Genomic DNA, 20928 nt, shown 5'->3' on the forward strand with positions numbered 1-20928 from the left:
TGTTGTTTGCCCTTATCCTTAATTTCACAGTTGTTAGTTTTCTTCAAATTTCATCAGCATGGAATAACATGTTGTTTTGTCCAGTTTCCAATGTTTTATCCTCTTTTATCGGAAGACGTTCTTTAAATGACACGTTCTCTTATCTCTGTAAGCGATTTGTGTGGTTTGATGTCATCAAAATGTTCTTAAAACCATTTCTGCAATGTCATTTTGGTCTGCCCAACATAATATGTTTCAAGTTACTGGTAATTTACAAGGATTAAATGGTAAAATTTAGTTTAGAATTTGACAACATTTAGACCTTAAAATATTTCTAATAGATTGATGAGGTAAAAGTTTCAATTCAAACACTTGTTTATTGAAAACAAGTGTTTTTCTATGGTGGTACTGAAAATCATAATTTTGGAACAGGCTTTTTCATAAATAATAGAATTATCTCGGCTCTTAAAACAGTAGAATTTATTAATGATAGGATATCATATGTAGTTTTACAGGGTAGGTGGTGTAAAATTATTTTAATAAACATACATGCACCAACGGAAGATAAAGATGATAATACTAAAGATGATTTTTATACAGAGTTAGAACAGGTCTTTGATAAATTTTCTCAGTATGATATGAAAATTCTGTTAGGTGACTGTAATGCACAGATTGGGAAAGAAGAGACATTTAAACCCACGATTGGTAAAGAAAGTCTTCATGAATTAAGTAATGATAATGGTATAAGATTGATTACTTTTGCAACCTCAAAGAATTTAATTGTGAAAAGTACCACTTTTAAACATAAAGATATCCATAAATATACCTGGTCTTCTCCAGATGGTAAAACTCATAATCAGATAGATCATATTCTCATTGATAAGAGAAGGCATACTAGTATAATTGACGTTCGTACACATAGAGGTGCTGACTGTGCCAGTGACCATTATTTAGTAATTGCTAAATTAAGAGAAAGACTCTCAGTGATAAATCATAAGCAACAAAATCTAAAAGTTATAAAATTTGATACAGGAAAGTTTACTGATGAAAGAATTAAGAAAGATTACCAAATTAAACTGTCAAATAGATTTGATGTTTTGCAGGATTTAAATGATGATGAAAATATAAATGAAACAGACGTAAATAAGAATTGGGAGCACATACGTAATGCAATAGAATCAGCAGCTAAAGAAAGTATAGGATACCATAAACCGAGAAAAAGTAAGCCATGGTTTGATAATGAATGTGATAATCTAATAGAAATAAGAAATCAGGCTAGACTTAGGTGGTTAAATAACTCTGATGATACAAATCTAAACAATTATAATAGAATAAAGCGAGAAGTTAACCACACGTTTAGAAGTAAAAAAAGAGATTACTTGAAAAGCAAAATTAACGAAATTGAAACAAACAGCAAAAATAAAAATATCAGAGATTTATATAAAGGTGTAAATGAGTTTAGAAAGGGGTGGCAACCTAAAGTAAACTTGATAAAAGATAAAGACTGTGATTTTCTAGTTGACCCAAGCGATATTCTAAATAGATGGAAGAACTACTTTAATGACCTTTTAAATGTCCATGTAGGAGATAAATCAGAAGTGAATGAAGTACACACAGCAGAACCTTTAGTTCCAGAACCTAACTTGACTGAAGTTAAAGATGCTATTAAAAGGCTAAAGAATAACAAAGCACCTGGCATTGATTTAATACCAGCTGAGTTAATTAAATATGGTGGAAATTCATTAATATGTCAAATTCATAAATTAATTTGTTTAATATGGAATAAAGAAGAAATCCCTCAACAGTGGAAAGAATCCATAATTGTTCCTGTGTTTAAAAAAGGTGATAAAATGAACTGCAATAATTACCGTGGAATTTCTCTACTCTCAACAACATACAAAATATTGTCTAACATTCTTTTAACAAGACTAACCCCATATGCTAATGAAATTATAGGTGATTATCAATGTGGATTTAAACGAAACAGATCAACTACAGATCAAATTTTTCACATCAGACAGACACTTGAAAAAAAGTGGGAATATAATCAAAATGTCCATCAGCTATTCATTGATTTCAAAAAAGCATATGATTCGGTCAAAAGAGATAAATTATATAATATATTAGTAGAGTTTGGAATACCTAAGAAGCTTGTTAGTATGATAAAAATATGCACCAGTGAAACAGAAAGTAAAATTCGTGTGGGTATTAATATGTCTGACAAATTTACAATTCATGATGGGTTAAAACAAGGAGATGCATTATCTCCATTGCTCTTTAATTTTGCCTTAGAATATGCTGTTAGGAAGGTAAAAGAAACTAAAGAAGGACTAAAATTAAATGGTGTGACTCAGTTGTTAGCATATGCAGATGATGTAGACTTACTGGGGGATGATGTGAATACAATTAAGAATAATGCTAAAATATTTTTCAAAACTGCTAAAGAGATAGGTTTGGAAGTTAACAAAGAGAAAACTAAATATATGCTTACAGGCCGAAACCAAGTGTTAGGTAATAATCAAAATCTAATTATTGATAACAAATCGTTTGAAACAGTTTCCAAATTCAAATATTTAGGAGTAATATTAACAAATGAAAATTATATTAAAGAGGAAATAAAAAGTAGGCTTAATTCAGGAAATGCATGTTACTTCTCTCTTCATAAACTTTTGTCTTCTCGTTTAATATCTAAGAAACTAAAAGTTAAAATATACAAAACAGTAATTTTGCCTGTAGTATTATATGGGTGTGAAACTTGGTCCCTTACATTGAAAGAGGAACATAAATTGAGAGTATTTGAAAATAGGATCCTTAGGAAAATCTTTGGACCTAAAAGGGATGAGGAGACAGGTGAGTGGAGAAGGTTACATAATTTAGAACTACATAATTTGTATTCATGTCCAGATATTATTAGAATAATTAAATCAAGAAGACTTAGGTGGGCAGGCCATGTGGCACGAATGGGAGAGGAAAGAGGAGTTTACAGGATTCTTGTTGGGAAACCTGATGGTAAGAGACCTGTAGGAAGGCCAAGACGAAGATGGAGGGACAACGTTGAGATGGACCTAAGGGAAATCGGTAGGGATGGAAAAGAGTATATAGATCTTGCTCAAGATAGGGACAGATGGAAGGCCTGTGTTGCTGCAGCCATGAACCTTCGGGTTTAAGAAGGCTAGAGAGTTAGTTAGTTAGTTTATTGAAAACAGTTGAGATTCTTACAGTACTACTTGTATGCGGGATGTTTTTCCCAGAAGTATGCGAGGTACACGGTTGGGAGGTTCGGCTTTAATATCTGCCTCTACAAGCTGCTAATTTCCATTTACTTACAGTTTGACGCAAGCAGAACACGACGCTGTGTTCGTGTATGAGTGTTTAAAGGTCGCCTCACTTAGGAAATGTTGGTCCAAAGACCAAAGGGTATTTGCATGAACCAAATATTCCATCGTCTCGCAAATCCCGTCATGGCGGTTTAGCTATAATCTCAAGCAGGGGAAAGCCGCGCTTGAGAAATATTCGAGTCACCACTGTCTAGACTGTGAGAATACTATTTAGATAACCAAAAAGTAGTCTTTGGAGGCTTTACAAGCGAGTTCTAGTATTGTACATTCCACGACGGCCATGTAAGCTTCTCTTCTTCATTACAGTGCTCAAATATTAATTTAGTGACACCCTACATCATGTTATCATGTTCTGTAACATCTTAATCCTACGATGGTTCTCCAAATAGTATGACCTAAATACCAGAATGTATTGGAATAAATGTCATGAAAATAATAATTGATATCAATGGTGCAGATCAAAACATGGAGATCCTTCAAATACGTGTTAGACAATATTTTTTATTTGATTTGATTTTTGTTCTTTAGCTTAGCTTTTCTTCCGCTTTGGTTAATCTCGACGACGAGGGTGAGTGATGAAATGATGAAGTTGATGAAGGGACACTCACAAAGGACACCCATGCCCAGGCAGGGATTCGAACCCGTGACCCCTTGCGTCATGGTGCGCTGTGATAACCACTCCGTCAGGGTGGTTGGCGGTTAGACAATTTTTTCCACACTAAATAGAATGAAATTTTCAGACAGCAGGTAAAGATTTTTCTTTCACGTGGTGACGAAACGTTATATAGTTGCATATGATCCACAATTACATCTCTTGTTATTGAAGTCAAACTTATCCCACACCCCAGTATAATACAAAAGAGCAAAATTCTTCTCTTTAACTTCCAAAAAAACCTCTTACACAGTGCAATGTAACAATTTCATATTTTGTGTTTGCATGTCATGTTTTATTCAAACAGGTACATTACAATGATACTGTGTTATTTGCCCTTGCTATTAACCCTTAAGTGCATTTTTTGAAAGGGAAGCATGAATTCGTTATGTTCTAGTTTACATTGACAAATGCTATGCTATATGTTACATACTTTGTTGCAAACTTGTTATTTATCATTGTGTTTTTCATACTTTTGATTTGTTACACTTTTCATTATTTTGAAATGACTACTGAATGAAAACGTTCATAATCTGTCGAAAGAAGTTTGGTTTTTAATTCGATAATTCAGATGTCATCTAATCTTGTCTCTTGTATATATCGTACAGTTTCGTGTGTATTGTTGGTGTTAATTGTGCTCATGAACTAAATTCAAAGCAGAAAGGCAATGGTTCGAAGATTGATGGAATGCAATTTATGTATGGTTAAAACGTGTCTCTTCTGTTCTTGCTTATGGATACACTCAATATTAAGACTTTCTCTTAGTCTATGAAAGCAAGTTCTCAATCATTTTGTAATAAAACCCAAGGATTGTTTTAATCTATTTAGCATACAAGAACAGAAATATTATAAACAATATGCTAAATAATAAACTATATTGTTTGTTGATCAAACATTTCCATCAGTTAACTTTTAACATCCAGCCAGTTCAGTAACTTTAAGTGTGTTATTAAAAATTAAAATATGATGGTATGATAAAATAAACTTTATTACATAAAACTACCGATAACAGAAACAAGGATTGAAATATAAATAATATAGTATGTACATTTGTCAGAAATTTGCCTACTCTTGCCTTTTAGATATTTAAGAATGCTTATCACAAAGTTAATCTTTTTAAATTTAATTATTACGGATTATTTCACAACTGACTTTAATAATTGCTAAAGAACATCATTATCTCTACTCATGAACCATTTAGTAATTTACACATATTATGTAACTCTTTTTATTCGACTAGGAATATTAAGATATTGAAAACTTCATTACAAATAAATAATACATCTGAATTATCGGATTTAAACATAACAAAATCAAAGCGACGAGATTATGATTGCCGAAATATTACAGAGAATTGCACCAAGTATGAGAATCATGGCTTAGAATTTAATGAAAGAATACATTTAATTGTTTGTATGCGATCTGCTTTATTTTCAGCTTATTGATAAGATGCATCGTGAATTTATGTTGCATTGAAGTCTACTATGACAATAGTGAGTATGCATGGATGGTATGGTATGTTATAAACTTGTATATGATAATTCCCATGTGTAGTAGCATTGTGAGGAAGATAATGAATTACAATGCGGTAGCGTAGTGTACATAATCACATTTATTTTGCAAAGCAGTTTACCAGTTCCTTGTGTACGTTGTCCCTGTATCTTGTGAACTATTTTGTGTTAGATATAGCTTATTTGAAAATATACACCGCTTCATATTCACGTAATGTTGGTACATAACTGCAGAATTATAAAGTGAAGAATGTATAAATATTTTGTATATAATTTTAAATATAAATCTTAAGTTGCATTTAAAAGATACACACATGCTAAGAAAAGTACTTGCTACAAGCATGTTTCTTATTTGTTACATATTATTATATTGAAAATTAACTTTACAATGTAAAATATCACAAATTAAATTGCCACATTTCTTGTGATGTTTTTTCTTATTATTATTTTTACAAGATCTGAAACACTTAACGATGCGCTCCTGAAACTGTTCGCCATTGATTATTTTCAAACAATCTATATAAATAGTGCTTTCGCCATTATCTTCATAGTTCATAGTGGTGATTACTGAATCCCTAGTCCTTAATGTAATAATGTAGCATTTAATCACTATTTACTACTGTAAAATTACTTTAAACAACTCTGTAGAATTCTATTCAAACAAAACCATCATTTTATTACGCCAATACTTTGCACTCTATATTTTGTTTAAATAAATGGTCATAACCTTAACTCTTAGCAGTATGTCACTTTATCTGAACAAGAGTGTCCAAGTGAACTAGTTTCCTTGTGTTTGTAGAGAGGCAGCTTAAATGAGAATAAGTCTGGAAATGCATTAAATGATAATTATTAAATATTCCCATACTTTCCGACAAAGCTAAGTCGTTTTTATCATACCAAATTGATGGAAATCATCAATGAAAAACAGTTTCATGATTACATTGTTGAGAGGTTTGGCATAAATTTGTGATGCCGTATCATTTTAATGATTCATCATGCTAAGAAATTCCTTACAGATTTTGGTAATTCTTCGGTGTGTGAAGTTAGTTTCCATGGAGAGAAATATGAAATATGTATTTTTAGGTAGGAGAACCGTATAAAAACCTTATCGACTTCTTAAATGTCCATCTAGAAAACTAAACTTGCTAATGCAGTCATAAAAATAAGGCAAGAATCTTAACTTTTCTTGGCACGGCTCCCAGCCATTAGAGCTCGTCTACAAGATTAATTAGTTTTTCTAGCCTTTTCACGGCTTTGTAGTTACCTAGAATATTAATTTATTAAGATAGTTTGTTCAGACTTTTCATTTGTTAAATGTACTGACATGAAGCTTGATATCACGTAACTTCACCAGCTTGGCACACCACCATGTTTCAATAAATGATTGTCGCTTAGTAGTTATTGATAATGCAGGTGCAATCACGTTAAAAAATATTGAATCTGCAACATAAATCACAAATTCACAAATGTCAACGAAAACACTGAGTACAACAATTTTTGTGAGAAATTTGAATATTGTAGCACGTCACAGCCATCAAGGCAACACAATTCTTTATGCTTATAATTCTGCAGTGCTTATGCTAATGAATCCCATCTGATCGCTTCTTGTTTTTCCCTACAGATACTTGTAGCTGCTAACACATGTAGAGTTAATACTTATTTTTGGTCATAGTACCTTGTATTTGTCTTTGTAGCGCTAAGTAGAACTTTGGGAGAAAATGCAATGCTGTTTTTGTGTGTGCTTTAAACAGTATTTTTGTGCTTAGAAAGAAAATGCATATATGATATTATAATTACATGTAAATGTTTGAGACTGGTCCCACGAGATGACAAATGCTTGCATTGTATTAACCCTTCTAGATTTTGAATATCTGTGTGTAAATACAGTTTAACCTTTGCTGGTTCAGTGTAGCATTTTGGAATACTAACAGTATAAACTATCCTGTATTTTTGTTTTATTTTTGAATGACGAACGAATGTCTTAATGTTTTTAGCCTGTTTTAAAACTTTAGTGTGGGGAAAGGTTGTTTCAATTCTCTTATATTACCATGATCCACAAGTTTTCTTCAATGAGTTCTTAATTTTTTTGTTCTTTGTACCAGGTGGTCACAGTTAAAGTTATCCTTCTCAGAGCCCTCTTGAACCCGTTCGAAGGATCGGATTGGGGTGAAATTTGTTATAGAGGCTATAGAGGCCAAGGGGAAGCGAATGCTGACGAGAAGAAAAAGTTCAAATTTTCACTACCAGGTGGAAATTTGGCGTTGAAATTTGGTACACAGTGAATAATATCCCGGGGAACTCATCGTGCCACCATCGAACACACTGCAGTTCGCTTCCAAGGGCAATTCACGTTGTTGGTGCGCACATTGAACAATACTGTACTGACATAAACTAAAAATGCATGCATATCCGACTTCTGGTTGTTATTTTAGCCCCAATTTCCACCTAGTGGTGAAAATTTGAACTATTTTAAAGAATTCGCTTCCCCATGGTTACCATAGCCTCTATAACAAGTTTCATCACAATCCGTTGCTTCGAACGGTTCCCGAGTAGGGGAAATTTAATTCTAAGCGGCACATTTCCACCTAGTGGTGAAAAGTTAAACTATTTTTCATTAAACTATTTTTCATCCATCTGGTACATTTTGTTGTTTCTTTTGTTGGAACTATGACGATGTTTATTTAACTATGACAATAACCCGGTTAGATCCTGAATTTCATTTGTTACTGTATATACGTGGTACCTGTGATCGAAGCTAATGCATGTTAAAATATCCCAACACTGAAAACTAATTGCCTGCTTTTCTGTGTTGGAAATTTTTGAACTTGTACAGACGAAAAAAAATGTTCCTGGCTTCTTCCTTTCCACCCTGAGGTTTGAACAGCAACTTTGTTGCTGATATGGATGAAATATTACCCCGACGCATGTGTTGCATGCGAAATGAGTCTATGTTATCCGTGAAAGGTTCAATTTTAGGGTTCAAAGGTTCAGCATGACGCGTCCTATCTGGTTTTATGCATCTTGTGCTTTCGTGAAGTTTTTAGCTTGCAGCTTAATAAGTGAAAACTTCAACATGCTTCCTTGCCTACATCAACTGGCATGCATAATTTACCCATTCCAGATTATATGCTTGGTGTTTACAGCAGATAATGCAGGGAATTATCATGTTTTGGCGCCTCTTCACACAAGAGAAGTAAACCTATTTTATTATGTTTGTTATTTTGAAAACAAATTGCTCTTACATGTTTTGTTTTTTTTACTTAATTACATCACATTTCAGATATTTAACGTAAACATGGATAATAATTTGGAACATCTTTTTAATACGGATTTCAGGTGAATTTTTGCAAAAAAATTTAGTGCATATATAAACTGTGTCACTACAATCAGTAGACCTATTTGGTGTTGAATTTTTTACTTCCAGCCATTGTTTCTTTTGTAGTCCTTTAAATTATACGTATAGAATTGAGACGTCACTGTTTATTAGAAAAGGTGAGAATTACTGTTAAAGCAAAAACTCCATTTACTGTAATTCCTAGCAAACACCCCAATTAAAAAGCAACTTTACAATTTTGACATACACACAAGTTTATGTAGTACTGCATGTTACACTAGAATTTTTCATTTTAAATTACTACACTATGACTTCTCATTTGTAAATTATAAATGTAAACGAATATTTTTCTGACACAAACTTTTTTAAACGATTGAGTATAACTACGCTAGAAACTGAACTCGTAAAAGCCCGTGAATATTTTTCAAGTCTTGTTAATAGGTATGATGCATGCAATTTTCACTCTTGAATTTTTAATATTTTGAAAATATATAAGTAATAATATTAAATATGGACTGTTCATATGTCCTTGAATTCCCTTATGTTCTGTTTGCAAATTACATAAATTATATTTTAAGTGTTTTTGTAACATTCACGCATAAGCATACACATAGGCTATATAAAATATTTTTCCAATTAATTTCTTTACATAATGCATTGCTTCCAGTAAATCTAATCGCATAATCCATCATGAAGGCTTGTCACGATGAAAAACTTAGAAATGTTTAATAATAGAAAATAGTAAAATGATTTATCGACTATATGAAGCTTACTGACGGAGATACTATCAAGAATCTTTCTATCAAGTATAGATTTCAGGTTGCATAGCTACATATTTTACTCTTAAAAAACTAAAGAATGACTGAATTACCTAAAGCATGAAAAAAAATATTTAGTCAAATAAAATGCATTACGCTTTTACAATGAAATAAGATAGTATGGTTGGGGTAACAAGGGATGTTTGATAAGTAATGTAAATGACACACAGATGAGCCGAACCAAAGCTTCCATCGCCATTTTGCTCAGACGAGCATGTGCCTAGTTTCCGTTCTGCTTGCTGCTTAGTTTGCGATTGACTTCAAATTTCGAGGATTCCCAAAGAGGTTCGTGATGTCATAAAGTTTTATTTTTTAAGAGAGTGTGTGAGTTTACCCTAGTTAAAGATAATCTAGATCCTGTTCTTGGCGAATCTTCTCCTTGATTGAAACCGCTTACTCGTTGGTTGCTGAATTTATACTCTGTCGGACGAGTACTACTGAATATGATGATGTGACAAGTTTAGACATGATAGGTAAGGTCCATAAAGTAGAAGGTATTATCCCACACTCTTCCTTATTCCTCGACACGCCACTGGGTTAAATATCGTCAAGGGCCTCTCCGATGACGTAATGGAAACGCTGTCGTTTTATAAAAAGGTCTACTGGGTTTGATCCCAGGTGGAGTCACATAGTTGTTTGCATTCCACTTTAAACTGTAAGCCCAGTCCCGGACCATGTGTAGATAAAGTGGTTTCAAATAAGCTCCTGTATATCGTCATAACTGTTCCCCTGGCACTGAAAAACCTTCGTTGTCATTCATGGCAAAGGAAGTCAATACAACTAAAAGTCTTTTGGATGGCAATAAAAGTCTGAGAATTGACTATATTTCAAATCTTATTTGGGTTGTTGATTTCCCAGAAGACATGACGAAAGTTTCATGAATTTGGAAACCTAGAAAGAGACATTATTCGGTTCAGAAATTGTTTCTGTCCTTTGGTGAATTTACTTGTGATATCGTGACACGCAAATCCGTCACGGAGACCACAAGGAAATGTCACCGCACTTTCTGCACGGTAGAACTTGACTTATTCAGGTACTTGGGAGACAGAATTACCACGACAATCCAAGCCTTGTTGAGATGTTTTCATAGACAGACGACCCTGTTGCAATGCGACAATGCACTCAGGGAAGTTTATTGGTTGCATGGCCTTCCTTCCCTCCACCCCCCAGTGGCTGATGAAGACGCTTTTAAAATCATCCACTGCGGCGGGAATGCGAAGGTCGTGGGGGGTGGGGGGTGGGAAGGAAAGCCCGATATCCGCAGTCAGCACCGAACTTGGTGGGTCCTGATCAATATCGGTTACTTTCCGAATACAAAAGCGTACAGAAGGAGCTAAACCAAGCGAGTGGAATTTTATCTCGCACGACAAGCTTTTTGAGTGAAGGAATTTCTCATTCTAGTATTTTTTTCTTCTTTTCAAAGTGTTCTGCACGAGTTTGCTTCCCTGATCATGTGATCTCCCTTTCAAGAGAGCTCTTCAAAAACAATGGTTTGTTTAGGATTTGTTTTTTTAAAACAAATAACTGCTTATTCAAATACAAGAGAGTAATATCAAAAGATCAGAAAACCTCCACGAAAAGCGTTAAAAATCACAGTCGGCCCTAGTCCAGATTACACATCGTGATTATATCATTTATCATGTGAATTACAGTTTGATCATTGAGAACAGATTTTTGATTCATTTTTGTTATTTAGCGTCGCTTCTCTGCCACTTTTGGCGAAGGGACACTCATAAAAAAACACTTATACTCAACACCAGTATTCGAACCCGGGCCCCCTTCGTTAACCACTCCGCCATCTCACTTAAACTATACAATGTATTCTGATTTTCCTAACTACTAATTTTAGATTACTAATTAGATAATGAGTTTATTGGTGATTTTTTTAAGAGAATGTAAATTCTTGTACCGTAAATTAATGGCCAATTGGAATTATTGTTATTTATTCTCCCCACCTTGCAAACACACGATAATTTCACAAAATTGGAATCACATTCATCGAGTCGTTCTAAAAATAATAATGTGTACCAACAACCTTCAGCATCTTGTGAAATAAGAAATACTCAACGAATTAATTTCCTTGAAAACACAACTTCAACTGCTGTAATGGAAGGATTAAAAATTAGCTCTACCAAGTATTATTACCAGAAAATGTAATCAAACTCTTCACCGTGTCTTAACATTTTTAATGTGACTACTTGAAAAACACACTGGAGAAAACTTAGTTGGTAACCCTGGTTTGTAACATTCATAAAAACTAATAATCAGTTTATTACCAGATTAAGGTATAACATATCCAGACGAACTGAAGCACAGTGAGGTTAAAAATATGTGATATATTGCACAATGGTATAGTTTGCGGTTATAATTTACTTTATTTATTGAAATATTTTGAAGAGCGACTCTTGAGTTTTCGTTTTGACTACCCAAAATATTAAATGTTATGTATGTTGTTGGAAATTATGACGTTAACCTGGGTGCCTGGAAATGTAAATTTAAAAATCACAATTACAAACGTTATTCTAAGCAATAATTTCTCAAATATTGTAGTGAAAAAGAATAGTATGTCGTAAAATATAGAAACGCGTTATGAAAATGCGTAATACATTTTATTGAGGACCTTTCCCAGTAAGTTTGTTTTTTTTGGTAGGGTGAGAAGTGCTGTAATGCATTAAAACAAAACACGAATCTGAGTACAACATTAGTAATAAGAGCGCAAAAATATAGTGAAGACAACTTGTTTTTAGTAGTGGTGATTTACTCCACAGTTAAGGCAGGCATTCTGCTTGGAAACATTTCTATTTGGATTTCTTGCCTCATCTCAGCTTCTGAACTGGTAGGGCAACTCGTTTCACACACTCCTTTTGGTTTCTTCTCGGGCTTCAATCTTTCTTCCTCCTTTGGCACGACAAAAGCTTGCTCTTTTGTCCTCTTCTTTTGAACTTTTTTTTTCTAAATCCCATTACGAGCTTTTTAATTAATTTACCCTTACTAAGATCACAAACACTGTTTCCCAAAGAACATTCGGTGACAGAAAAGCTTCCAGTTGCTCCGTATTACTAAATCTCCCCCCCCCTATACACACACACACACACACACACACACACCGTCAACAGTCTCGTTAAATCTCCTGTTTGTCCCATTTTGCCATTTTCCGTGTTTCCATCCTACTAAAAATTCATGAAAATAAGCGACAGTTTTATCATGTTCGTCACGAGATTTTTTCCTGCCCAGTATTGAGATCATAGATAATTTATACTTCTTAGGCCACTGGAGAGGTTTAGAAAAGACTACTAAAATAACACAAGAATTTCTTTATGCATGCAATTTGTCTATTTGTGTGAAATCATAAATTATTGAACAATGTGATGGTGTAATAGAAGTACTGTGAATATTAACAGTTCAAAAGCCATTTCAAAATTCGTGATTATCATAATCTTTCATCGTCACCACGTAATTCTGAACCTATTGAAGTGCTGACTTTTAAAGGGTTTGTCTGTGGAAATATGAACGTCCTCAAAGAGAACAACTCTTTGAATTTCCTTTCCTGAACAAATACGAGTATAACCATTTCTCTCCTTTGCTGGCCATAGAAACATTCATATTGTTGTGCATGAACACTTGAATACTCCTTCCCCCTGAACACTATCCTAGGTGCGCGAATGACTGGAAAATAATGTCCATGTTTTCAAATCGTGTTTCTACTAGTATGTTTTCCTTTGCCGTTTTCATTACTAAATATATACTTCTGTTTTCGCATTTCGTTTTTTTTACCTTGTGTCTCTACGTTAATGTCGGCTATACATCTCGGTATCAGTTAGTGTATTTTCCATATTTACTGAATAATGTTGACCCTTTGGAAAATTCACTTACGTAGGAAACAACTCCAAATTTTCTTTTAACCGTTGTTTTTTGTCGATGTTTAATCAGGAATATTTGGATGGAGATATTCACGTTGGAAAATTCCGTTTAAACTAAGTGCTTGACTAGCCTATATGCCAAAAGATTTATCGTGGTGCAGAAGGCGGAAATAAGTGGCTTGTCGTCTTCAGACTGTTGTTACCCAACGTATATGTTTAGTGCAGTCATGGAAACTGACCGAAGGCGTTGGCTTCAATGGGAATACAGGCGCGCATTTCCATTCTTGCGGCGCAAGGAGAAGACATTTCAAGAGACACTGAAATGTTAGCATTTCTCCTATTTTGCAGACTAACGAGGCTATGGCGTCTGGACTCGCAGCCAATATATGTGCTCTCATTTTTGTTTGTGATGTTCCTTACATCAATTTCATCTTGCCACCATTCATTTTCATCTTCACAAAAACACCCATTTCCAGGCCGGGATTCGAACCCGGAACCCTTGGCGTCGTAGTGCACTGTGTAACCACTCAGCCACGGAGGTCAGCTTCAAGTATTCGAGATTGAAGTACGTTCCCTTCGCGTTGAATTTTCTTCAAGCCTCGTGGTGTCAAAAACTACAATTTCCCCCATGCCTCTCCGATGGCGTAGTGGTGACGTTGTCGCCTTATAATCAAGGGATCCTGGGTTCGATACCCAGTGGATATCCAGTCCCAAATAGTCGATCTATGCATACAAGTGCACCCAAAACATAAACAAACAAATCAACAAAAAATTGACCCCAGAGTGAATAATTCCTAACCTACCATTGAACAGAATGTTAATCGATTGATTAATTTCCTTTATTTTACTTCGCTTTTGTGCCACTTTTTGACTAATTGCGAAGATGGGGATGAGTGACGATATGATGAAATTGATAAATGGACACTCACAAATATCCATGCCCAGGCCGGGATTAGAACCTGGGACTCGTGGCGTCGTAGTGCGATGTGCTAACCACTCCGCCACGTGACTGGCTAACCAGAATGTAAAGAAGCTTGTGATGTGTCCCATCGATGCTTCCAGGTTCATAGAAACTAATTTTATTTCCCACTTAAGAATCTGACACGAGTTAAATTAGACTCTCTGGTCTGGAAAACCTCCCAAACGACTCTTTCGCCTCCTGCAGCAGCTTTCGTTCTTTTACAGCCTTTATTAGGAAGCCTCCACGAGGGGGGGATGTAAACAGATTGGATGGGCCATTAATGCAACGGTACTTTCCCGCAGCATACACACCATGTGGTTTTTATTACATTTTTCTCGTTACGAGAGATTTTTATGTATTAAAAAGAAAAGTTTACCATTCTTCGATATTGCAATCAAATTAGGGTACTCGTAATCGGCGAAAATGTAGAAGTCACATGTTTTCAGCGATCTGAGAGCACGAGTATTACAACCACATTGTGTTTACAGCTTTATACAAAGGGTTTTATTCTCTGGTATTATGAAGAAGTTATAATTCTGTGTCTCAGGATCTACAGGGTTATTTAAAATGATTGTAGGGCTTTTAATCCTTTTTTTCCTAGGCAGGTTACGTAACCTCTGGCATTTATAACCGCACCGGTTGATGGGGACACTCACAAAGTTTTCTTTGAGAAATAGGCAATGACGAGCGCCTAGAGACAGCCTTAGTAACTTCGGAGATACATTCTAACAACACCAAACTTGATCTGCCTAACCTATCCACGTAGTCATATAATAGTAGAAATAAGCATGTAAATAGGTTACATATTTAAGTTATTATACATTATATATTATAATGTACAGTGAGATCCATGAGTATTAATGAGCAAATTGTCCATCACCATGTTCGTGCACTTTATTTGCCCCAATAAGAGCTTCAAGAATTAAAAGAAAACTCAAAACAAGCTGTTGACAACTTCTGCACCAGCATACATCAAAATCCATAGCTTAAAAACACATAAGATGTAAGAGAAAAATTGATGAAAATAGTCATGGACAATGTGCACGGTAATACTTATGGATCCCACTGTACATACGTGGATAGGTTAGACAGGTCAGGCTTGGTGCTGTTGGCATGTATTTCTGCTAAGGCTGTCGCTAGCCGCTCGTTAGACAATGTCCTGTAGTTACACATTTGACCGCTAGGAGGCAGGTTTTATAAGATGGCGGGTCACGGCTCTGAGAAGGCGTTATTGTGCTCGAATTTCATCAATCAGTCAGTTACCATTGTCCAACATATACATCCAAGAAAGCCTTCCTTCGATCATGATCCTCAGGTGTTAATGCCAAAGGTCGAAGCAGACAGGCAATATGGCTTCATTTCTAGTCGCTTCAGCATGCCACAATTTTTGGTTTGGTATGCCAAGTTCTCTCTGATTTTCTAGCACTCCGTTGGTTCTTGAGCTTCTGGTTGGTTCTTTTGTGTGGCACCCTGTATCCTAAAACTGTTCATCCCACCGGCGAATTGAATTTGTCGTTCAATGTAATGGTTGTTCATATTTTTAAAACATCTATGGTCATATTTTACAGCACCTGGATGGCTATTGTCTTAGATCGTTATTTCTGCTGTTATCTTTCTACGGTGTAGATGATCGAACAATTAGCAATACAGCCGGTCTCCGTGGAGGAGTGGTTAGCACATCGCGCTACGACGCCAGGGGTCCCGGGTTCGAATCCTGGCCTGAGCATGGATGTTTGTGAGTGTCCATTCATCAATTTCTTCATGTCATCACTCATTCCCATCTTCGCAAATTAGCCAAAAGTGGCACAAGAGGCGAAGTAAAATAAAGCAAATCAAATACAAAATACAAATTAGCAATACAGCGAAACTTCGGATCATCGTTGAGGTGTATAACTATACTAATGTATTATTTCCACTATGAAGCCAACGTTTCGTTATTTCAGAAAGACGCTAACTTTTTTTTGTAGCTAATCAGTGGTGATTTATTCATCATGGAGTTTTGGACTTTTAACCACTGTTAATTTTTACAAAAAAATAAATTTTTTACCTACGTTCCTACAATCCTCCTAGGCAACCATGTATGTGACATAACAGACTACACGCTACCCTGAAGACGGAGGCAGATTCAGCCTCCGAAACGTAGGTAAAAAAAATTTTTTTTGTAAAAATTAACAGAGGTTAATAGTCCAAAACTCCATGACGCTAACTTTTATTCATTTTGAAGGTTCTTTTCAAACATAACCATACACAAACTTCCAACATTGACGGTCTTTGGTTGACCTCTTTCGGTGAATGTTTCATGTTGGACGAACGAACGATTGAACAAGGCAACCTCACTACCTCGTAGTACACTCCCGTAACTGCACTTGCAGGCCAACGAGGCTCTGGCGCCTGGGCCCACACCTGTGAAATCGCATTGTCCTGTGGTTGTCCTGCGTGCTGGGTGCCACTTCACAACCTCAGCTTTTAGCCTAGGTAAGAGATTTTATCATCGGAGACAGTATACTTTTAGTTGTTGCAAAGGAGCCTTTAAGTTTTAGAAATTGAGTGAGAACATTTTTGAACATATGTTTTATATTATTGTTGGGGTCCGCATCAGAGGTGTACGCTGGGTTCAAGATGTGGGCTACCTCACCATACTGTAGTGTTAAATTTGATTGATTTGCTTTATTTTACTTCGCTTCTTGTGCCACTTTTGGCTAATTTGCGAAGATGGGAATGAGTGATGATATGATGAAATTGATGAATGAACACTCAAAAACATCCATGCCCAGGCCAGGATTCGAACCTGAGACCCCTACGTCGTAGCGCGATGTGCTAACCACTCCGCCACGGGGGCCGGCAGTAGTGTTCGAATTGAAAACTAAAATGTGCTAAAAGGGGGAGAGGCTTTTTTCTAGTTCACGTTTTGAATTAAAATCTTTTATATCAAAAATCATAAAATAATAATAATTATTATTCTTATTCCTGTTGACCCATTCTCATAAATATAAAAATATCAATCAAAGCAAGGAATAAAATTTATATTTAATGTGACGAGTAAATAAGGATGAAAATAGAATTATTGATATGTGAAATTGTCACCTGGCGAAATAATAAGGTATACAACATTCATGGTTATATTCAAAACTATGTTTTAACAAGATGTTTTGTTACAATAATTTGGACAAGTTTCCAACTCCACAATCTTTATATTGAAATTAATATTTTTCTTCTATACTTCAATCTCTGGTCTTTGAGCTTTGCAGAATAATTGGTTCTGAGTTTTAGTTAAATAACTTTTCCCTGTATTTTGTAATGGGCAGAAATAGCCAATGTGCTGACGTGTACAGCCCCTCAATCTATCCATCCAAATTCCGCTTACGGATTGTGTGGGATAAATTTACAATGGAATAGCAACAGTGCAACAGATCAAACAAAACCCATTGCCAAAGAACAATTTATTAATGGAACTCTGTAATTAATGGCCCGATTCATTTTGTACCCATAAACCAAGCTCTGCATTCCCTTATATTGATTTCCCAATTCTGTCTCTCCTCTGGTGGTGATTCCTGAATGTTTGCTTTTTTACTGAAACATATTATAGGGAGGCTATTTCCTGTCGCACAAAAATCCCTGCTGACAATAAATTCATTTCAATTGAATTTCCAATCAGTAGGAACGAATTCCCCTCCGGCATTTCAATCTCCCTTTTATGCCCCGCCCGGAATAATTGGAGATTCTCTTATGCCCGCCAGTTATTGTATAACAATAGATTGCGTATATGATATCGCTATTCAAGTACACTGTTAGAACTTACTGCAAAATTTACAATATTCTACCGTTAAAATTTAACAGTCTTCCTGTTAATTTACAAAAACGGGATACAACCGTTTTTTGTTGAGCGCATGCTCAGTCTTGACACCTCTCTGTTCTGTGTCTATAATGAGAAGTAAACATGCCGTCGGTAGCCGTTTGGAATATTAAACAGACGTATACTCCTATATGTTATACACCATGTGTGTGTGCTTGTGTGTGGGGCTGATGGGGCTACAGCCTCCTCCGAAATTTTGAGAAAATCAAAACTTTCAATTGAATGCTGTAAAGAACTCTGGAAAACACAAAGTGATAAATGCAAACCTATTCCTACATTCAGAAAATATATAGGGCCTCCTTGTTGGCGTAGTGGTAACGCCGTCGCTTTGTAGGGGTCCCGGGTTCGATACCCGGTGGAGGCACATTGCACAGTGGTTCGGATCCCACTTTAAACTGTAGGTCCAGTCCCAATTAGCTTTTCTGTGCATAAAGTGAACGTAAACCAACAATTCAAACAAACAATCAACCCCCCGATTACCGTTTCTGTCTTAGAACAGCTTCCAAAAGAAATGTTAGGAATGGTTATTACAAAATATTTTATTGTGTATCCCGCTCTTTAATAAAAAAAATCCTTCGTACGGTCGGGTTACTTCCTGAACTACTATATTTGACACTGAACAAATCTGACAGAATTAGAGAAATGATAATCACAGCATTGCAGTGTGGAAATAAGTTTTCTATATTCTACCGTTAAAATTTCACAGTGTGCTTTTCAATTCACAAAACAGGGATGGAACAGTTTTTTTTTTTTGTTTAAATTTGAATATGTTATTATTCGCGGAGACAGATACTGTTCTATAATTGTGGACCTCTACAGAAAATAGACCAAAGTCCAAAATTTGAAATTTTACAGGAGATACAAAAAAACATTATAATGAACTTGTTATTGGAAGTATGAGTATCATTTTTTAATTTCAAGTGATATAAGATGTTGCAGGAAAATAAATTGTGACATAGCTTAATACAGTTTAATAAAATATTATTTGAAGTGTAATATTACAGGCCCTTTCCCGTGGAGACATTAATATATTATAAGTGAATAATTATAATTGTTATAACTAAAAGATTTACTGCAGAAATAATAACTTATATTGGTATCATCTCTTTAAAGAGCACTTTGAATACATTTTTCATTATATCACATGATATTTTGGATAATAAACTATTTAAGTCAAACTTTTACTCTCTGAATCAAAGTCTGTGTTAGCTGCTTCGAGAGCTTCATAAAACTTTGCAGTTTCGCTAGAAAGTTACTTTGTGAGGAACAGTAAATATTTCTTCTTTCGTTCCTTGATTGAATGAAACTTATTGTACATTGAAGTCGTTGCATTGACACTGTCTTTATGTTTGGTCGAAGGAGCGAAAATTCGTACCAGACAGTCCCAGCCATTTGCTGTGAAACCATCACATAATATGGATGTTTCTTCTCACATTGTAGTATTTTACTCTTTGAGATCATGAAGATTTCTCCCCTGTGTTGTACCGACTGTTTTTAAAAACCTTCGCCGGCAATGATAGTTGGTAGGAGATAGGAGAAAAGATGGAGACCGACCTCACATCATCACATGACTTTGAAAATTTGGAAACCCCGAACTCATAATGGCGCTGTTCGCTTGCTATTGGTAGGCAAAACAAAAAAAAAAAATACCACGCTGTAGCCCGAAACTTCTTCTTTCCTACGTGACTTGATGTTTTGTTACATCTCTAATAGGTTCGGTGCAAGAAATTCACAAACCGAGGCATGTTTTGAACACTTGTCGAACATTTAAAAACAATTTTTTTCCCGGACATTTTGGCACCCTGTACCGACGCCACTGGGCCGATTCGGGCAGTACAGTGGGGTGCATGAGTATTACCGTGCAAATTGTCCATCAGCATGTTCATGCACTTCATTTGACCCAATAAAAGCTTCCAGAATTAAAACAACTCAAAACAAGCTTTTGACAACTTATGCACCAGCATACATAAAAATCCATCGCTTAAAAACACCGAGGATGTAAGAGAAAAAAATAATGAAAATAGTCATGGACAATTTGCCGAGCAATACTAGTGGATCCCACTGTACCACCCAGGTCACCTTCCGGATAGATACCCCTTTCGATCTCCACCATTTTCTTTCTTTTTTTTTTTTTTTTACTTTTTCCCCCCTACGCGTTCCAGAGATACGCCTCCGAAAGAGCCCTTTTTGGTGCGGCCCTGGCGCCGTAACCGTAGTTCCATCCACGAAATCTTTTACCTCAGTTTAAAGAACTCTGATCAAAGTTTGCCTTGGTTTCATTGTTGTGAAGTTGTAAACACGTTCATATCAGTAGCAACAGCCTACTACATCAACACCTATGACCTCTTTGGAACATGAGCTCCTGTCCATGAACACGGCATCTTTTTCGACGGAGTAGAAATTTAAAAAAAAAAATTTTTTCAATCACAAAATGAGATTTTTGCATTTATCTTTATTTCCTCATGTGCCCCACACATGAAGAGTATTTTTAGCCTAAAAAGTCAATTTCAGAAAAAAAAAGTAGACTTGGGCCCATTTTCCGTAGAGGTCTTCAATTTGCAGTTGAGTGTACAGTGCGATCAATGAGTATTGCCGTGCAAATTGCTCATGACTATTTTAATA

The 20928-nt window shown here is 35.4% G+C and overlaps 1 protein-coding gene across 5 annotated transcripts in view; it reads left to right on the forward strand.

Annotated features, from left to right (window-relative positions):
- Positions 1–20928, forward strand: part of LOC145998732 (anoctamin-7-like) — a 454373-nt gene that overhangs the window by 269252 nt on the left and 164193 nt on the right. The window contains exon 2 of one of the 5 annotated variants that reach the window (XM_083135263.1): positions 5407–5462. The exons of the other annotated variants lie outside the window; for them this stretch is intronic. Coding sequence (XP_082991389.1) covers positions 5454–5462 — 9 coding nt within the window. The 5' untranslated portion in view covers positions 5407–5453. The remainder of the gene's footprint in view (positions 1–5406; positions 5463–20928) is intronic. 5 annotated transcript variants of the gene reach the window in all.

This window comes from Lepisma saccharinum, chromosome 14 (assembly GCF_977018435.1).
Source record: "Lepisma saccharinum chromosome 14, izLepSacc3.1, whole genome shotgun sequence".
Lineage (NCBI taxonomy): Eukaryota > Metazoa > Arthropoda > Insecta > Zygentoma > Lepismatidae > Lepisma > Lepisma saccharinum.